The following is a 19829-nucleotide window of genomic DNA, read 5'->3' on the forward strand; positions in this document are numbered from 1 at the left end:
CAGAATACTTTCAGTCCCAAAATGCAATCAAGTCCCCAGAGACCCCAAAACACTTGCTAGATTGAAGCTTCTTGTTTACACTCCTGCAGTCCACCACGGAACGATGCTGTTGGATAATACCGAGTGTTAAAGGCCCCCCTCCCACTGCTGCCAGCCCAAAAACCCAAAACATTGTTCTGCCAAGAAAATTAATCCCTGCATTTGAAAAGAGCAGCCACTTGAAAGAGCCCTCAGCATCCTCCTTTTGGGAGAATGGGGTCAAGCCAAGCCCCACAACTTGTATTTCCTCTCTGGAGCAACAAAGACATGTAGTATATGCTGTGCCAGCTATGCACAACTACAGGCTTTCTACGCACTCATCACATACCACAACAATCCATACACACCAGGGGCTTCAGAGCAAGACCTACATGTCTGCCCCATACTGACTGCTGGTTTTGTGAAATCTACCCATCGCCCTGGGGAAAATTCCCTGTGCCACGTCACCTGGGCTGACTTCCTGTGTCATGTATAAGGAAGGACTTGTCCTTAAGGGAAATGGTCAAGAGGATTTAGTAGAAAAATAACTTGTCTATTGTCTTACCGAACCATTCATCAGGAACAGATCTAGGACGGAAGTAATGGGCCAGCATGCTAGAGCAAGGTATGAGAACAGTGATTCTCAGCCAGGGTGGCACAGCACCCTGGAGTGCCTTGAGATCCTTTCAAGGGTGCTGCAGGGTGCCATGCAATGTTAGTACTACTGGGTGTGCAAATAAGATTCACAAGATAAACTAAGAGATTTCAGTTTCAATAGAGAATTGCTCTATTATTTTTCTGTACTCAAAACAGAAGTGAAAACCAAGAACTGGCATTTTCTGAGGGATGCTTTGAGTCTAATGAGGGGTGCCTTGAGGCTGAGAACTCCTTAGGAGTCAAGATGCTCAAGGTCTATTCTCACCGCTGCTCCACTTACGTGATTTGACCTATTTGTAGTATCACTCCATTTGTGCTTTGGGATAACAGGATTACTTCCGCAGGGGAAGGCAGGGCAAGGGTTTTAATTCTTTTAGGAGGTACAATGTGGGGCTGAAACATACACATTGACATCCACCAAAACCTGCTACTAGCAACTTTTAGCTGTGAATTTCTTCAGGGTGCTGCTCACAGCTGTAAACCCTGTACGCAGCTTCCTGCTATTACTATAACAAGCAAAGGAGCATGTGTTTAAATCCCACACAATGTGGAAAGGGCCAATTTAATTTGTTCTTATAATTTTAGAAGCCTGGTGGTGGTGGTTATTACTCAGCAGTGGACGGCTGCAGACAGCCATTTTATGAGGGCTCAGAGAGCCTGGCGCCACCGGGAAATGCTCTGCTCAGCTAAAGTTGCATTTTTCTAGAGAAGCTTGATGTATACCAGCCTGCGGTGACCTTCTGACCTTGTCGACACCCAGCATTATTAGAAGGATTTGTGGCTGCACAGGCAGGGGGCTGCCGTCAGCGGGCAACAGAGTCTTCATTAACCATCCTCGTCCCTGGAGCCGCACGCGAGTCCTTCTGCGCACAGTACTCCCTTGTGAGGGCAAGCAACGAACAAGGAAACCTGATTTATAACTCAGGCCCCCCCTCCCCAACATAGGGAAAAAGGACAGGACAGCAAGGAAATGCGGCAGTGTGAACAGCAGGGCTTGGCTCTCTAGCAATCAAGCAGCTTAACCTGAGGCATCGCTGGAGTGATCTGTCTAAAGGGGCGACTTTGGTTTTGAAGGCAGATGTCTGCAATTGCTCCTCCAAGTGCTCGTGCATTTGAGACCTGCATCTGTGGTTCATTTTTGTAGGTGCCAATTGTGCTTGCAGAAAAGAAGTCTGGGCCTCAGCCCTTCGCAAACAAGGATAATATCTCCAGAGCAGAGCTGTATGGCTCCCATTAGCCCCAAGGGAAAGGACTTGGCTGTAGCCCTGCAGACCCACTCGGCACTGAACCACAATGGAGCAGCCTTGCTCTGGGGGACGGAGGGAGGGCTCTGGCTGTAGAACATGCAGACTGGTGGACTCTGGACCAGCTCCTGAGTACCCGTGAACCACAGCAGGAAGTGTGCAAACTCACTGTACAAGTAGACTTGCTGAGACAGGTAGTACAGATAGTGCTCAGCAACAGAAAAAAGGTAATTTGTGCCTAACATTGTGCTGGACAAAATTCCTAGACTTCTAGATTGGTGCGCATCCAGCTGGGTCAGTGCTGCCAGTCAGTTCTGCCGCTACGCGGAACGAGTGAAGGTCACCTCTGAAAACGGCCAGTTCTTGTGGACTTCTGGGGTGAACAGGTGTGGTGCATGCTGCCCTTCTGCACTGAAGTGAAACTGCTTTGTGCCACAGCTCTTTGCTCTAAGTAGGCCTGAAATAAGGTTGTCCACTTCAAAACCCTTTAACGGGCTGTAGATGCATGTGGAATAAGCCACAATTCAATCTGTTCACGTATTAGACAGCTATCTGGCTGGCACACACATAAGCCTCATCAGATCACAACTCCCTGCAGTCCCCAGAACATGTCAGCATCAAAACCCACAGAAAAGTCCTGTCCTAAAAGCACACACCAATGTTCTGGTTTGAGGCCCAGCACCAGCTGAGCCAGGCCCAGGGCCCGGGTCAGGGCTAGCTGGTGAAGGTGCTAAGAGCTCCCACGGCTCTGACCACATCTGGCCATTTTAGGAATATAAGGAGCCCCTGACACCTCTGCCTCCGAATCCTTTACTCTCTTTTCAACTGCCCTCCCCAGTAACACATTCCACATACTTAGTGCCCCTGAGAGAGTCTAACAGAGGAGAGCACCTATCTTTCTCCTCCTGTTTGATCCTTCACCAATGTAGACAATTATCTTTGCTGACAATCAATTCCCTCCATTATTCTGGGGACCTCAGAGGCGGGTCTTCTCCACTGCGAATGAGCCAAACAGTTCCCTGACATCGTGTATCATCTCCATTTGTCTGTAAGCCTCCTCTCAGTGGTAAGTCTCCCTTCCTGCCGAACAGCAGGAGCTCATCTTTTCACTGTTGTCATCCATCCTTCTGGCTCACAGATCAGAAGTCGTGAAAGCAACCCAAAGCCAGTTTTCCATTCATGTCACTTTGCATCTGCTTATATGAATCAGCATTCAGAAAGATTTTGTGCTAAAGCAACATAAATAAGAGTCACTAGAGCACTTCAGGAAACGATGCAAATGTAAACCAGGCCCAGCAGAGGTCCTGCATTGGACTTCCTCCCTATTCTCTTCACAGTGGTAGAGGGGACTTGCATTTTTGATATTTCTTCATACTAACATTCACATTCCCATTAGCTATGGACAGCAAGCACCGCACTCGCTCATCCTCTGCAATCTGTGGAAGTGGGCAAGGACAGAGAACACAGACTCCAAGGATCTTCTGAATTTGAGGCAGTTTCTTCTGCACTTCCTACTCGGGTGGGCATTTGTAATTGTGCCACTAGTCAAAGGGGACAGGGAATCTTGTGATTGGTAGGGTAAGTGAAAGAGGACATCCTTTTCAAACACGCACACTGCAGTGTAACACCCAGGGTTAAATTCTATTCTCCGATACTAATGCATGTATCATTTGCTTCATTGGCTCAGGCTGTGGGACTCTAAGAGGCACATATTGGCCGTATCCTCACATGGGGTAACTGTATTCTCATTCGAGTTAGTTCATTCAAGGTAAAATACTTGTGAAGACAAGAGAGTCTGTAGTCTTCACAGGTATCAGTAAAGTCAAGTTAAGCTGCCTTGTCTTCACAAGGACTTTCCCAAGAGTTAGCTGACTTGAAGTAAATGCACATCTTTCTCTCCCCGCACTGTGAAGAGAGGCTCTTAAAAGAAGAGGTTTGCTGGGTACAGCAAATCCAGATTACCTCTTGGCTGACTGTCAGTGATGGCATGCTAGTTCCTCTCTCTCTCCAGAGTCCCTAAGAATGTTATCTGTAATATCAAAGTTGGTGCAGACACTACATATACTGCTGCAAAGGCGAAAGAGAAGCTGAAGGTTGCAGTTCATCCCCCCCAGAGGGCTGGCCGGGTAAGAGGCACATTCTGTCCACCTCAGTTTGGCTTGCAATAAACACGATGTTCTCCCAGAAAAAAAAAAGCACAAAATTCCAAGACACAGCGCCTCCAATGAAATCGAATCCAGATGTTGGAGATAATACAGCCCACTAAGAAGCCATAAACAGCTCCTGTTAGAGCACATTTTCACTTCAGCATTTCCAAATGGGTCTCATTTAATTACTGTGAGCTATACACAGCAATAAGCTTTATTTGGCTGTGTTAGGTAAATTTGTTAATCTTACTTAGAACATCTGCTTACCCTTTTCGAATACATACGTTTTGACAAGTGACATTTCCCTAGCCCCAATTCTGATTACATCTTTTCAGACACTCTTCTAACAAATGATGGATGGCATTTACCTCCTGGGGCTCTTCAGAGGGAATCCCTGCTAACAGCAGAGCAAAGGCTGGCCCCAACACTGCAGCATGCTCGAGACTCTTTGAAAAGTCTTACCTGCTCCAGACTCTCCATATCTGCCCGGAACCCCGAGAACAAGGGCACCTCCAGGACGGCCATGTTTGAGGATCCAGAGTGCAGCCACCTTCCCCAGGGGCATGAGAGAGAGAACAGATTTAGGATCCAAGTTAACCTTCCATGGCACAGGTGGGAGGGAGCACAGCTAAGACACAAGCATTCAAAGGAAAGTTATGCACAGGATCCAAGAGAGGATGCAGTCCCGATTTAAGGACCTCTTGAAAGCCAGTCTCTTCAGCTTTACAAGTGCTCCTTTCTGCTTCCACTAGGCAAAAGCTAAGCAGAGTCCACAGAAAACAGACATGTGGGGAAAGGTAAAGGGAGGTGGAAGCAACAGAGGAGGAGGGGAATGCAGTCTTCCACGACATGGTGAGACTAATTACTGGACTCATTAGTAGGGAGATGAGAGGGAAACGGTCCCTAGGGGGAGAAGGTGGCTGCTGCTTCCCCACAGTGGCTGTCTGGTACAAAAGACATAGTGGTGGCTTTGGCCTGCACATGCCGTGGAACACTACACAGAGCTAGCTCAGGCGCCCTGCATCTCTATACAGCCAAACACCACGCCCTTAGGCACTGGGGCCTACTCTGATGCCTTCTGCCAACTGTAGCATCCTCTCACCAGCTGTGGCCTTCTCAAGGTGCACTTTGTGCTCTCCTGCCCGGCACAGCTGCAGCAGCAGAGCCACCAAGAGCCACTGGCTCGGCACTAGCAGCTGCTGTCAGAAGCACTGGTGGCAGAATCATGCACCTTCAACCCAAACAAACTCCTGGATGACTGTGGCTTTTTCTGTTCCAGCAGAGCGCGTTCTTTTCTCTAGGTTCACAGAGTCTTTCTCCCTTGCCCAAAGAGAACAGTTGACTCCTTCAAATGAACCATTTCCCTCTTCTGCAAAGTCACCCAGGCTTTCAGGCATTCAGCTTGCTGCCTATAGCTATGCTGGCTCTAAGTTCTGCAGGAGGAGAGGTCTAAGGAGTTAAACAACATCTTCACTTGGAGAGAAGGGGAAGGAAAGCTCTCGCTTGCTTTTCTTTCTTTGCAGGGCTTTGATCTCCTCAGATTGGGCTTCTTCTCAAATTTCTGTCTTTGCTCTAGAAATACCCATGGCAGAAGTTTAGAAGACAAGAGCCAAAATGTTGTGTTGATGCAGGGTGGCCTCCTGAGAGGCATCTTCAAGGGATGGACAGAGCCTTATGAACCTGCCCCTCTGAGATGCTTCTGCTTTCCCTGCCTAAGAACCCGACCCCCGGATAATTACGCAGATATATCTAGATTGGTGCAAACCCCTCTCATGTGGATGTGGTACACGGGTGCACAGTGGTGCTAGCGCTGCGGCAACTTAATCTGGTAACATACTGGTGCCGTGGCAAAGGTGCTAATTTCTTTAACTGAGCCTGAAAAATGTTGTCTCTGCCACTCTCCTCCTGCCACAGCTCAGACACTGCCAAAGCAAAGTGGCAGAAGGAATGAAACCCGAGCCATGAACTCGACCAAGGTCCTATGGTTATATACAAGTGAACACACAGTTTTCAGGGTCTCTAGCCAACTGCTGCAGGGGAGGAGCCATGCTGAGTTGTTGGCCCTTCCCCTGCTTCTACTGCTAGAGGTGAGGAATCACCCAGGCCTGAGAAATGCAAACCTGTGTGAGGCCAGACCTGGGGACTCCACAGGCCTTTGCCCTTCAAAGGCACCCAGGCTGCTGGCAGTGCAGCCAAGAGAGAGTGGGAAGGGGAAGTGCTCAGAGAGGTAACAAAGGCAGTTTTAATTCATTTGGCTGGGAGGAGGTGGCCACAAGCAGGGAAGTACAGGGCTTATCATCTTCCATGGCCAGCTCTGAGCCACTGCTCCCTGGGCCTGGCAGCTGCTTGGTGTCAGGGCTGACAGCTCTGTGGCCTCTATTGCCTAGCACATGGCAGGCTGCAGGACACTGAAGTGCAAGGTCTAGGATCCCAGTCAGGAGAGCCAGGGTCTACTCCTGTCCCCACCACTCAGTGCAAGATGAAGGACAAACTGCTTCCTCTGCCCATGGCCCAGTTTCCTCATCTAGAAAACAGGGATAAAGGTGGAAGCCCTCACACAAAACACGGGCTGAAGAAAAATCACTGAGCTTTGGTATCAAGCCAGATTGCTTTTTCCAATTAATTTTTTAAAATTTTTTAATAAGAAACAAGCAGATAAACAATGGGCTCTGGGGAACACGTCAACTAAATAACCTCAAAGACTGCACCGTTACCATAGCGACTACACAGCCATTCCGGTAATGAGATTCCAAACTGATACTATAGCAACCAGCATCCTTTGTTAGGGTTTTGGTATCCAAAACTCAATGAATGAGCCTAAGCAACTCAAACAAACATTAAATTAAAGTTGAGTCAATAATATTTATAGAACCATGGCCATGTTAGTATAGAATTACCTAATTGGGATTACCTAACTCCTTTAGGTTTCTAAAGAATCTCACACTAATTTAGCCCTGGAAAATGTTCTCAAACTTTTCCTTTTCCACCTGATGTCACTGAGAAGGTTAATTTGCTTTCTCCAGGTTTTGGATGAGACAAAGACATAAAGTCTTAGCCAGAGCTGGCAGATTCAAAATAGCACTACCTTCCCATGCAGCAACTTGTAAACTCCTTGTGCATGGCTTTCCCTCTCACAACATGCTTCACAACCAAGAAGATTAATCCAGCAGCCAAAACACTTGTGCACAACCATGTGCAGTCCAAAGGCATGGTTGTAGTTCATACAGGCATGCTCAAGTGGGTTATACATCAGCCACCTCCAGTACAGGGTAGCAGCATAGCTGCGTAAGGCCACCAAGTACACGAAGCACTTAGTGGAAGATGTCTGTATTGCTGCACTTGCATGGCTATTTCTGTAAACACCAGTTGTTTTTTATACTGTCCATTAGGGCAGGCTGTGCCCACCCCTGTGGGTCTGTCTGAGCTGTGGTGCAAAGGAGCGAGCGTAGTCTGTGTGGCTGAAAGCTGGATCGGGTGGTCCACTCACTGCTTTGAACTGCAGGGCAGAGCCTGAGGTGGGCACAGCCTGCTTTCCCAGAGAGGGTAAAAAGACAAGCCAGCATGCATGTACGCTGCAGAGAAAGGAGTTTAGGGGAGAAAACACAATTTCAGCTCCAAAGGAGCAGAGTGAGAGGAAAGACCATTTTAAAAATAGGTGAAAAACTTTAGCACTCTGACCCACTGCAACCACTTAGATTATACAGCAACCTGATCCATAATAAAACTCTTTCTGTGGATCTTCTTCACCCCAGACTCTTGACATTTACTATACACTAACATGTATCTAGTCAGAAATATTTCATCTGTCATCCCAACTTCATCACCTAAACACATTGAGTGAGACCTACTGGCCAGAGCAAGTAAGACCTGGTCTGCCTCACCTCATCTAATGCATGGATAATACAGGACAAAACACATCAGCATGTGCCCCTTATTTATACATTATAACCCCACTAAACATGTACACACACATATAGGGAAGGGCTGCAATTTTCATTAGAAAAATACCTGCAAGTCATCTGCAATGGCTAACAAAACTAGTCAGCCTATCAGACCCGCACACACTGAAGGAATAAAGGGCTTCTTACCTAGTGCATGTCTCTAGGATCACTTTGTACTCTTGGTGATCCTGATCAGAAGCTGGGTCATCGTCATCCACCAAAGCCCGTTCCCTGTGGGAGGATTCAGAGCGATTCTCCTCTGGAGAGAGAGGCTGCAGGGGGTGCTGAGCTTGCTGGTGATGCTCTGACTTGGGCTCTTTCAGGTTAACCAGCAGCTGAAAAGCTGGTTTAGCAACGGGGTCAGGTACATTGTATGTGACATCAATCTATAGTAGAAAAGGGGAAAATGGAGGATTGGTGTTAGCACCACTGATTACAAAGTGAAAGAAAGAAAGAAAAGCATCATTTAGACTTGGCAGCATCACTAGATCATAGAATCATAGAAGTCGGGTCGGAAGGGACCTTGTAGATCTTCAAGTCCGACCCCCTGCCTGGGCAGGAAGAAAAATGGGCTCAAATGACCCCAGCCAGGTAGGCATCAAGCCTCTTCTTAAAGAGCCCCAGGGTAGGAGCCAGCACCACTTCCCTTGGAAGTTGGTTCCAGATCCTAGCCGCCCTGACTGTGAAGTAGTTCTCAAAGACAACTCCTTGGGAAGACAAGAGCAGGGACCAGATGCTCAGAGAAAGGCATGTGCAAACACCAGGGCAAGGAAGGCTTCACTGAGGTATTTGAGCAGAGGGAAAACCTCACACTGGTTTTGCTCTGGTGCAACTGTGTTAACTCCCATGGAGTTGAACCAAATGACAGATTGTGCCCAGTAACTGGGAGTGGGTGGGAGAGAAAGGCCCTGGTATAACATTAAAATATGAGCATAAATGATTTGCAGATTCCTATATTATGAATAAAATATGTAAATACTTTCAGGATAACTAAACAGGAGGAAACTCTTAGTACTGTACTTCTGAAGCAAAAAGAACATAGTGCCAATTTTGTTGAGGAGCTTTTAAAATTAAAGTTCAGTGTCACTTTTTCAGCCTCTTTAACTGGTACTTACAAAACATATACAAGGGTTCGGTGCACATGGGGCTGGCACAAGGCCAACGGATATATGATGAAAGAGGCTCATTGAAGAGGAACAGGATCTTCAAGACATGAAGGCCAGAGTTTGTCACCTTCCAAGGATGACATTTTGGCTGTCATTTGCACGGAGCCCTGACTATGATTCTCTAACTCCCATGCCACTGGAATGACAGAGTTCAGTACTAACTTTAAAGACACATTTTTGGGAGGCACCTGGAGCAATTTACTTGCTGGATCTTGCCCTCAACCATCCCACGTCTCACAAGGACATTCCACCTGCCAAACGTATGCTAATGTGCATGTTACCCAGTATCAGGCCTGGGGGCTGCTCTGGAAAGAAGCAGAACTTTTCTTTGGATGCAGAAGTAGATTTTTTGCAGTAGTAACAAGGTGAATTTCTATAAGGGATTAATGGTTGTGGGTATCAAAACTGTCTGAGACGGGGAAGCCTCCAGTCCTATCCAGCACATCCCTCTCCAATGCAAAACTGACTAGTGTGCATTGCTCAGTCTAAAAAATCCCAAGTGATGGGAATAATGCCAAGGAGACCCTCTTAAATGGCTATTCCTCAGCCCAAGGAAGCTTCCCTGACATTCAGTTTAAATCTTCACTTTCTAATATTTCCCTGATGGATTCTAGTTACACCTAACCTATCAACCTCCTTCAGATATTTTGGAAGCTGATACAGCAAAAACTTAGGAGATAAGAGAATTCATCTGGGAAAAGTCTAAAAGGCAATTCCTCCCAACACCAGTGGGTTTTATTGTAGAAAGAGACTGGAGTTAAAGGAATAGCTCACAGATTGTCTCATCTGTTCAAAGGTCACCTTCCAAGCAGCTTTACACAGTCTGCAGTGCCCTTACCTGCATCAGACAGCAGCCTTCACCCTTGGCACTCACAAACAGCCCTGTGGGAATGCTGGGGATCTGGGGAGTAGGCACAGAAGAATCCACAGGTAAGACATGGGGAAAACACAACTATGAAGAGTGGAAATTAATCCCACTCATAGTTTCATTTTTATCCTCTGCATGAGAAAGCTTTTAAAACAGCACCTGTAAACTAGAATGATAAGCAAAAAGAGCTGAATCTTTCTCAGTTCCTGTATTCAATACAAGTAGCAGATGATAACAGTCCCAAACCAAGCATCAGGAATCAATTATGACAGAGTGTTCTCATCACTGTAAGTATTTGCCAGTTCTCCTATTAGGCTCAAGTGGAAGAACCCAGAAAGTCCTGAGGTTTCAAAACGTCCAGCCCATTTCTTCCCCCTTCCCTGACACAATCTGAGTTACAGTGCAGAATTCAATAACAGGTTGCTTGGGGAAACTGGTAAATATTAAAACAAGAAAAGTGGCATTTGCACAAGTTCTCACTCACCACAGCTGTCTGAAGGACTTTCTTATTTATCTTGTTAAGCTCAAATGTCTCTTGATAGTCTAAATTAGTGGAAGCCAGGGAAATGGTAAGGTTTACTCCTCCAACATAAGAAAGAATGGCATATTCAGCCAGAGCCTGCAGGGCTACACACGTATCCTAGGGTAGGAGGAGAGGTTGGAGTCAGTGAAGAACCAGCTTATGGATTAGCAGCAGGTTGCATAGTTGGCAGCTTCTGGAAGCAGAGGTTTACTCCTCATTTGTTCAAATAGGAAGTGGATCTTTTCACTCTGCTTTCCTTTTCCCTGAAACCCTTGGTGTGAAAAAGACAGTTCACTCCATGCTGCTCACCCCAAAGGTGGCAGTGCACTGTCAGGTGATCTACCTCCCAGAATACAGCATCATTTCCAAATAGGTTCACAGATGTAGGGTCGGAGGAGACCTGAGCACATCATCAAGTCCAACCCCCTGCCCTGGCCAGGAATGAATACTGGGCTCATATGACCCCTGATAAGTTTAAGCTCCTATGACCCCAGCTAGGTAGTTCCAGAGAGAAACCCAACACTGACCAATTTACACTGGAATCTGCATCTGTGCTGAAGTTGCACAACCTTATGACAACTCACCTGAGTGGATGAGAATCCTCCCAGGGCATTTCTCTGCTGTGACAGCCATTTAACCACTGGAAGTGCAGAGGCCACATCTCCTAAGAGTGTATATGTCAGCAGTGCATAGGCTGTCATTTCCACCTCTGCAGACACAACTGAAAGGCAAAACAGTCAATCCCCCAGCTAGAGCTGGAAACTCGGGCTGGAAATCAGGGAGTACCTTTCTGCAAATTCACAAGCTAAAAAATTCTTTAGGGTCTGGAGAGGCCAAGACAAGAAAGGAAAAATGAAGAGGTGATAAACCTCTGCACCCAGACTGCATGCAACATTTTCTGAGCATACCTCATGAGTTATCTTCCAGTCAAATCTCTTCCCTGGCTCATCACCAGGATGCATCCCCTCCTGCTCCACTTCAAGCTCTGTGCAATTTTCTCCTGCCCCTTTTTGTCTAACATGCCACCTGAATGATATAATCAACTTTCTCCCCTTGGAGCTTTTCATACAAAATCCTGGTCTTTGTTGTCCCAGCCAGTTGACTCTGTCACATACTTTTACGCATTTACATCTTTATAGTCTGGGGTTATTAGGGCCAGGGATACTCAAAGAGCCCCTTCAGGTATTAGATGTCCAATTCCTAACAACTATGACTATAAGTTGGACCCTTAACTCTCAGGTTCCTTTAAAAATTCTAGACCAAAGAGCTGTTACTGTACAATTAAGTATATTTGACTTCCCACAACATATGGCTTTTGCCTGACAGGATCTCCTGAGACTTCACACTTGCTTTCACATGATTCACCTTCACATCTCCCCAGTCCCTGCATGCCTGGCCACTCATCTCTCCCAGTTCACAGTTCCTACTGCTGCCTTCTTTCTGGCTTTTCATCCTGGAGCCTTTCCTTAACTATCCATCATTCTCCAAAGTGCCTCCCTAAAACATACTTCCTTTATGGGACCAAAATTGCCTTAGCTTCCCCTCCTTCCCAATGAAGCATTTACAAGACAAATGTGAGGATAATGAGGTGGACACCAAAGTCCATCCCAAACCACAGAACTAAAAAATGCTTGCATACTGTCCCCTGTGGTCACTGCCCTTTCATTACAACTCATTTCCTTTCCTTTGCCCCCCCCAATGTGAAATCTTTGGGTTAGGGACCTTGCCTTCACCCTATCTGGAAAGCACCTGCTGCACTGTTGGTACTGTAAAAAACAACAGAGAACAATCCTAGCTTTTCATCAACTGAGTTACAAGCAGGGGTACCTGACTGAGAAAGCCCATCGTTAAATCCCATGAACGTATCTTCATCAGTAGACAGAGTTCCCGTTAAACTCCAGTGTGTAAAACCATCTAGAATGATAAAAAAGTAAAGATATTTCAGCTTGCTTGCAGCAGTCACTATGGATGTGAGGAGAATCAAATTCTGTTTTACCATTTATTTAATCTAAAGGCAAGCCATGTCCTGGGTAACACCACTTCTCTATTTAGACAACAACCTCCTCAGGGCAGGGACTGCTCATTCCTCTGTGTTGCACACCATGATCACCAGTGCTGGTGCTCAGCAACAATGCGTGAGGATAGATTGGTGGCCACGTGCTGGTGGGGCTAGCGCTCAAGGGTTGCTGGATTTTGAATTAAGATGAGCCATCAGAAAATTGGATGTGCTACTCAGCTGATTAGATGCTTGGGCATTGACAGTAAAGCAGTAGGGGTCATAGAGTACCACTGCAAAGCCTCTGGCACAATTACACTGCTCTCAGCAAAGCCACTCACATCAACACGCTGTTGACAGCAGAATTGAGCCCGTGCCTGGAGCTTAAGGACTCTGTCCCGTCTCCTGAGAATCTGGAGAGCTACTCCCAGTTCTCCTGCAAGATCTATCCTCCCCAGGCTGATACTGGAAGTCACATAAGCTTGTTGGCAAGGAATGTTAACTTAGTGCCTGGATTGGCTGGACCTGTATTGGGTACATGGCCTGACAGTCCAAGCCTATAAAAGGCTGACACCACCTACTACAAAGAACTACAAGAAGCTCCTACTCCCCTTTTCACCAAGAAACTCAACAATACCATCAAATCATTTCCATCAGGACTACAAGAAAAACTACAGACCTTGATTGCCCCTACCTAACCTGGGGCCTTGTTACATGCTCCCTAAAATCCACAAACAAGAGAACCCTGGCAGACCTATCATATCCAACCACAGGACCCTAACTGAGGAAATATCAGGTTTCGGTGAATCCATCCTAAAACCGCTCGTCACCCACAGAGCAAGTTTTGTCCAAGACACCACAGACTTGCTACGGAACCTTCAAAACATAGCCCACCTTCCCAGCAACACACTCCTAGCCACCATGGACGTTACCAGCCTATACACCAACATCCCACACCAGGATGGCATCCAAGCCTGCCTTACATATCTACAGGAGCAAGATTACAACTCAGAGTACAGATACACAGATATTACTGACCTTATACACTCCACTCTCACACGCAGTTTCACTTTTAATAATCAACACTTCCTCCAGACAATGGGAACAGCTATGGGCACCAAAATGGCCCCGCAGTATGCCAACCTTTTTATGAACCACCTGGAAGAAGACTTCCTTAAGGACTGCACCATCAAACCCTTGCTATACTTAAGATATATTGATGACAACTTCATCATTTGGACTGAAAACCTGTAATCTCTGATTGAGTCCCATCAGAAATTCAACAATCACCATCCCATCATCTGACTTTCTCTTGAATACTTCAGCACCAATATCTCCATTTTAGACACGATGATCAGCATCCAGAATGATAAAATACAGACCACGTTACACAAGAAACCCACAGAGCAACATACATATCTGCACAGAACCAGCAATCACCCTAAATACACCAAAAAAGCTGTGCTATACAGCCACGCCCTCAGATACCACCAAATTTGCACTCAGGAGAACACCCGGGATTGCCACCTTGCCAATCTTAAAAAGGCTTTCACTCAACAAGGACACTCCTCCAGAGAGATAGATCGGACATTTAGAAGAGCCATCCGGATACCACTTGAAGAATTGCTGCAGTACAGAAGAAACCCCCCTGCAAATCGCACACCGCTAGTTATGACAGATCACCCCTCCCTCAAACCCGTATGGAAAATCCTCAACCAACTGCACCCCATACTAGAAAGAGACCTTGTTCTCAAAGACATCTTCCCAGAGCCACCCATCCTAGCCTGCAAACAAGCACCGAACCTCACCAACCTCATCACCAGAAGCAAACTTCCTCAGGCCCAGAACACCCAATGGATCCAGAGCATGCCATGCCATGAAATGCAAAACCTGCCAACACATCTCCACCACCCCCACAATTACGACACCCCACAACAGAGCCATCAGCATTCCTGCATCTTACAGCTGCACCTCCAGAAATGTAATACACCTCATCCAATGCACCAAATGCCCCGATGGAAAATGCGAAGGAGAGACCAAACAACAACTGCGCACCAGAATGAACGCACACCGGACATCTACCAAAGACGGGAATACCCAATGACCGGTGGGGCACATTTCTCACAAGAAAACCACTCTCTCTCCAACCTCTCAGTCCTGATCCTCAAAGGAAACATACAAAACACTTCCCAGAGACGAGCCTACGAACTCCACTTCATCAACCTCCTGGACACTAAAAATCATGGACTAAATATAGACATTGGATTTATGACATAAATTTATAACCTGCCTGACATCCGACTCCCCAGGTACCTCTCCACTATTTGTCCCCCTTCTCCCCCCAAGCCTGTCTCTCACCTACTGACTCCTCCATCAACATCTTCACTGACTGCCTGTCTTGTGTGCAGACCAGCCCGGCCGCTGGCTTCTTTACGTTTCATTCCATCCAGGAAGAGCACACACCGACTGCCAAAACTTCCTCAACCATGGGAAGTTGAACCCGAAGGGTTTTTTAACCCAAAAGCTTGCTTAAATGTATTTTTCCAACTATTTAATTTGGTCTAATAAAAGATATCAGATTCACCCAAAGAACCTTGTAAGCCTATAAAAGCTAATTTAGGGACAAGTCAGATTGGCACCCGGTTGCATAGTACCTTGCATAATGGCCATGCTGTTCATTTTCCTCAGAGTCACAGAAGCAGAGGGACTGTGCAGCAGAGTCAGGGCGTATGCAGTCAGGGCTGTGGTGTAGGGGTCTTCTGCAGAATATAAGTTGGACTCCAAGAAGTGTTTGGCTTTAGCAACTGCTGCTTTTTCTTCCTATATTAGGTAGGGGGAAAGGATCCCAACTGGATTACTAGCTCCTGCATCTCCAGAGCTAGAATCACTACATTTCTTGTGGCCTGGTGCCTGTTATGAAAGCAAGCAGCAGCACATTTTGCTCTGTCTTTCCCTGAGCAGAGCCACAACTCCAGGTTTTAAAGAAGTGAGGGATATCATCTCAGCTAGAAAGATCCAGAAACGAACACTGAGACACATTTGTTTCCCTAGGGCTGGAAAGGCCACAAGGCTCAGTGAACACAGATGTATTTAGTAGCAGTGAGGTCTCTACTGTACATTTGATTGTGTTCCTGACACACTGGAGCATCTAGCAGACGCCAGAGGATAATAAAGGCCAAGATTCCCAGGAGTCTCTGCAGCCAGCAAGCACATTTTATTAACTCCCCCAATGACCTCACTGTGCAGGAACGTGGCTCAGATAATTTATAGAAACAATTTAATTGGACTTGATGTAATTCACTTGCCTTTGATTTCCCTGTGGCACTAGCCTTCCCCTTCCTCATTTCCTAGCTAAGATCATTAGCAACACTTGCAAATGTCCCCTAGGAAAGCCACTAGGTCAGCTGAACTGTGCTTCCAGAAACGAGAAATTGTGGAGCTGTCCTCCTCAGCAGTGACCTAAAGAAAGCATCCCACCACTCTGTGCAAAGGGGAGCTGCAGCAAGTTATTCCTGTACCTGTTTTAGGGCTAGGCCTTGAGAAAGGCAGAGAAAAGTGCTGTCAGCTGCCACTGAATTTGGCAGGACTGAGGAGGGCATTCAGCAGATCGCAGGTTGGAGAACTTGGTCTGGAACCTCTGCAGGGAAGTTCTCTACAAACACTGAGATCCCAGGTTTTCTCAGGAAAGCCTAGTGGTTCCCCTCTAGAAAGCCACTTTATGCTTTAAGATGCAGCACCTTGTGAAAGATGCACTGGAGAGGTGTAATGCTGCACAATGCCATACCTCCTGCTTTCATCCCCACAGCCATACAAGCAAACTCATCCCTTGTCTCTTCACAGTGATGGGAGAACTGGATCCAGCCAGTTTAAGAACTAGCTTGGGTAGGTCTATATTACCTGTATTCACATTTTGCAATTGCTGTGTAAATATACTCTCGTGGGGAGCCAACTGCCAGCTGCTGGCGAGTGTTTATCCCTAGCAGCAAACCACAAGCATACAGCCAGAGACTGCAGAATCACCATCATTATGTTTAGAAAAGGATTTTTGAGACATCCATGCTGGCCAAGTTGGGGGCTCGACTGAAGCCCCAGGTGTCTGAATACCACCTTCTAAACTAGCTCAAAGATTCTCAGGTGAAACAAAGTGAGGCACCGAGAAAGGAAACCTTCAAAACCCCACACAGGAAACAAACTCTGCAATTGTAACGGGCTCTGCTACTGTTCAGTCCTTTACCTCTGAAGTCACGCCCGTCTCCAACAGAGATGCAACTACGTAGGCTGTCAGTGAGATCTTGCCATGGACTCCGCCCTGAAGTGAACAAGCACAAACAAGTACGTGAAAGGGGGAGACCAGTGCCCTGGGTGGGCGGCCCATGGGAGCCAAGCAGTGAATAAGCTGTAATTGCGTGACAGACTGTGGCCTCTCCAACTCTGAAGCCCAACTGCCCACTGCAGCTTCCTCCCATGTAGATGCAGCTTCAAACTCTGAGACAAACTTTCAAAGTGCCATGCTGCGATTTCACCTTTTGTTTCCCATTCTCAAGGTGTGTCACACAACTAAAAGCTGGCAGATCTGCTTTACTGGAGTCCTCCTGATCCATTTTCTTTCCCAAAGTATCCTAGCCCTTCTGTATAAACCTTGCATCAGCCATAAGAAGATTAGACTGTCACATAGGGTCGCATCCTAAAAATGCATTTTTTGCACAATTCTGAGCTCCTATAGCTTTTACCTGGATATCCTTATTTAATATTCTGCCCATTGCAGGGAAGGATCCATCTTCCTTCTGGTGCTGGATGATCCAATCTTTTGCAGCTGTCAGTTCCTTGGGATCAATGAAAATAAACCCACGGGACTGTGCAAAGGACTTGAGGACAAATGCAGTTAGCCTAAAAACACAGATTCAGGAATCAGAATATAGGAATAGATATAGAATCCATAGAATAGGTAGGAATTAGAATATACAGCAGTGCAGCACTATGGAAGATTGTGCTCCTGGAAAACAGGAGTTTCAAAAATCTGGAAGAAATGATGATGGAGATGCACATACTTAAATGGGACAGAAAAGGCAAACTGAACATATTTATCCTTCTGTGTAATACAGATTCAAGGGGAATGAAAAGCACAACATTTAAAAATAAGAAAGAACCTTTTTAAAGCACAATTACCCTGTGGGACTCCCAACTGTATGATTTAGAACTTGCCAGGATTCAATAAAGGACTGGACATTATAGAAATAAAAGGAGTAAGCACATACAAAAGAACTTGAAAGGACTGCAGCCCTGAAAGCTTTAGGCCATAAGCAAACAATAAGGAAAGTGAATTTTGAACTTGAATATGAAACAGGATTCTTACTGCTGGAAATCTCATCAGAGAAGAGAGAAATATTTCAAAACCTATGTCCAACCAAAGCCAAACAGCAGCAAATTTCAGATCTTGACTAATCAATGTCTGGTTACTAAAGAGCTTCAGACCAATAACAATATCAATTCCACATAATTTCATTCAGTACAGTTTCTATGGTTCACAGATCATTCATAAAGAGAAAAGGGGCAAAATCTGACTCAGATTTGTCACTGTCTGGAATTCACAAGGACGTGTAGTTGTTCCCTGATTAATTTAAAGCTTTTAGAAAAATAACTATATATTTAACATTGTGGGGACTTTAACTGATGGACAAAAAGCACAAAAATATTGTATTTTTTCCATTTTAACTACTCATTATTAATAAAACAAATGGAAATTTAGATCTACTGCTTGAGTCTGAGTTTGTATTAAGTCCTTTTTCTCTGTAAAACTTAAGCCAAAGTGCTTTCAGAATGCTAATGCTTTGCATGCATTAAGTGTGAACTCTGGCCAGTTTGGGGAGATTGAATCATTCACTTTACAAGCCCCTTAGGAATGGGAGGGTAGAAGGCATACTGCCTGGCAGGGGATTTTTCAAGTGTTAAGTAATTGTGTGTCACCATGTTTGATATCAAGGGGCTAAAAGATGCCAAATCTGAGATAAAAGTGAAGTTTACTATCTTAAAAAAGTGAGGCAGCAGCAGCAGGACTGAAGTGCTACTTCCCCTCAGATGATTTCATGGAGCAAGTCATTCTAAAGAAAACACAGAGCAGCTGGAGAAGTCGAATGACAACACAGGCTTATGAATGAAGCACAGAACCTGCTGGGTTTGACAGGCTGTAGTTAGTCAGCTACATGCTAAAATTAAAGCAACAGAGGCTTTGGGGATGGAGGTGTTTTGGGGATGGGGTACCAGTAGGGTGGTCATGCGAGTTTCCACATCCTCTGCCCCTTATACTATTCTACCCTGTGAGATTCTGCAGGAAAGCCCCTGTGGGAAGCATTGGTTTGGACCTCCTTCATCTAAACGGAGGTGGAAAGCATCTGAAAGAAATGCTGAGTTCCCTTCTTCTTATCCTGCAAGTGGAGAGCCTGCCACGTTAGCAACTTGGGTGGTCTCACCGAACATCTGATGGTGGGGCTCCGCTCTCCAGGAACAAGGATTTGCTCTGGGCCATGCACCACCTGTGCAGCTCCATGGCACTGGCCCTTTACCACAGTGGTGAGCTTGTAAGAGGGTCGACACCTTAACTGTCCTGGACCCTTACAGAATTATTATTCACCAACTTACTATTAGAGTATATAACACACAGCAGCATCACACTGACAGTCCCTCTGGCCACTGGAGAGTATTATTTCTACCCTCCATTCTGTATGATATCCTGGAAAGTTAGTGTCCTTTTTTTGCCAATTGCATTTTTTCCTCATATGGCAAACACTGAATTTTCCAATTCTGTCTTAAATAGCGACTCACCACATACTTCCTGAGGAATCCCTCTCGCCAAAAGCGCTATATGAACCATCTTGTCTTTTATAGGTCAACTGGCGCTGGTAACCTGGAAGTCACAAAAGGAACTGTGGGAATCCAGCGTCTTCACCCGGAGAAAAGCAAGCGTTTACACTGAGTGAAGGCTCAATCTTCTGACACTGACACCAGGGGTTCTGTTGATCGGCTGTGTACGGTAGAGCCAGCTCTACCTGTACACGCAAAACTGTAATTAAATCTCATTTCAAGCTAGTGCTTACAAGCCTCCATAACTCTCCCGAAAACAAAATGAGTGAACTACTACTTCTCCAGCTACTAGCGTTTCACTGGGCACTAGACTTCTCTAAGAACTAATTATATTACTAAATTTCTGGGATATGAAAAAAAACAGTTCTTCCATATTCATTGCTAGAAATATTTCATCTGTAATATTACTAA

General features: G+C 45.9%; 1 protein-coding gene and 1 long non-coding RNA gene across 5 annotated transcripts in view; one reads left to right on the top strand and one right to left on the bottom strand.

Moving 5' to 3' along the window:
• CPAMD8 (C3 and PZP like alpha-2-macroglobulin domain containing 8) overlaps positions 1–19829 on the bottom strand; it is a 64533-nt gene that overhangs the window by 12440 nt on the left and 32264 nt on the right. For all 4 annotated transcript variants that reach the window (XR_009457925.1, XM_059719744.1, XM_059719743.1 and 1 more), the window contains exons 27-36: positions 19380–19461; positions 17291–17447; positions 16795–16869; positions 15215–15380; positions 12392–12478; positions 11149–11285; positions 10526–10681; positions 10012–10074; positions 8155–8393; positions 4529–4616 (exon numbers count right to left, since the gene is read on the bottom strand). Coding sequence is in view for 3 of the 4 variants with exons in the window: in XM_059719744.1 (XP_059575727.1) it covers positions 4529–4616; positions 8155–8393; positions 10012–10074; positions 10526–10681; positions 11149–11285; positions 12392–12478; positions 15215–15380; positions 16795–16869; positions 17291–17447; positions 19380–19461 (1250 nt within the window). In the remaining variant the exon portion in view is untranslated. The remainder of the gene's footprint in view (positions 1–4528; positions 4617–8154; positions 8394–10011; positions 10075–10525; positions 10682–11148; positions 11286–12391; positions 12479–15214; positions 15381–16794; positions 16870–17290; positions 17448–19379; positions 19462–19829) is intronic.
• LOC109282521 (uncharacterized) lies at positions 10018–19646 on the top strand. The gene is made up of 2 exons (XR_002089530.1): positions 10018–10103; positions 19443–19646. It is a non-coding gene; the product is annotated as an uncharacterized LOC109282521 (long non-coding RNA).

This window comes from Alligator mississippiensis, chromosome 16, assembly GCF_030867095.1.
Source record: "Alligator mississippiensis isolate rAllMis1 chromosome 16, rAllMis1, whole genome shotgun sequence".
Taxonomy (NCBI): Eukaryota; Metazoa; Chordata; order Crocodylia; family Alligatoridae; genus Alligator; species Alligator mississippiensis.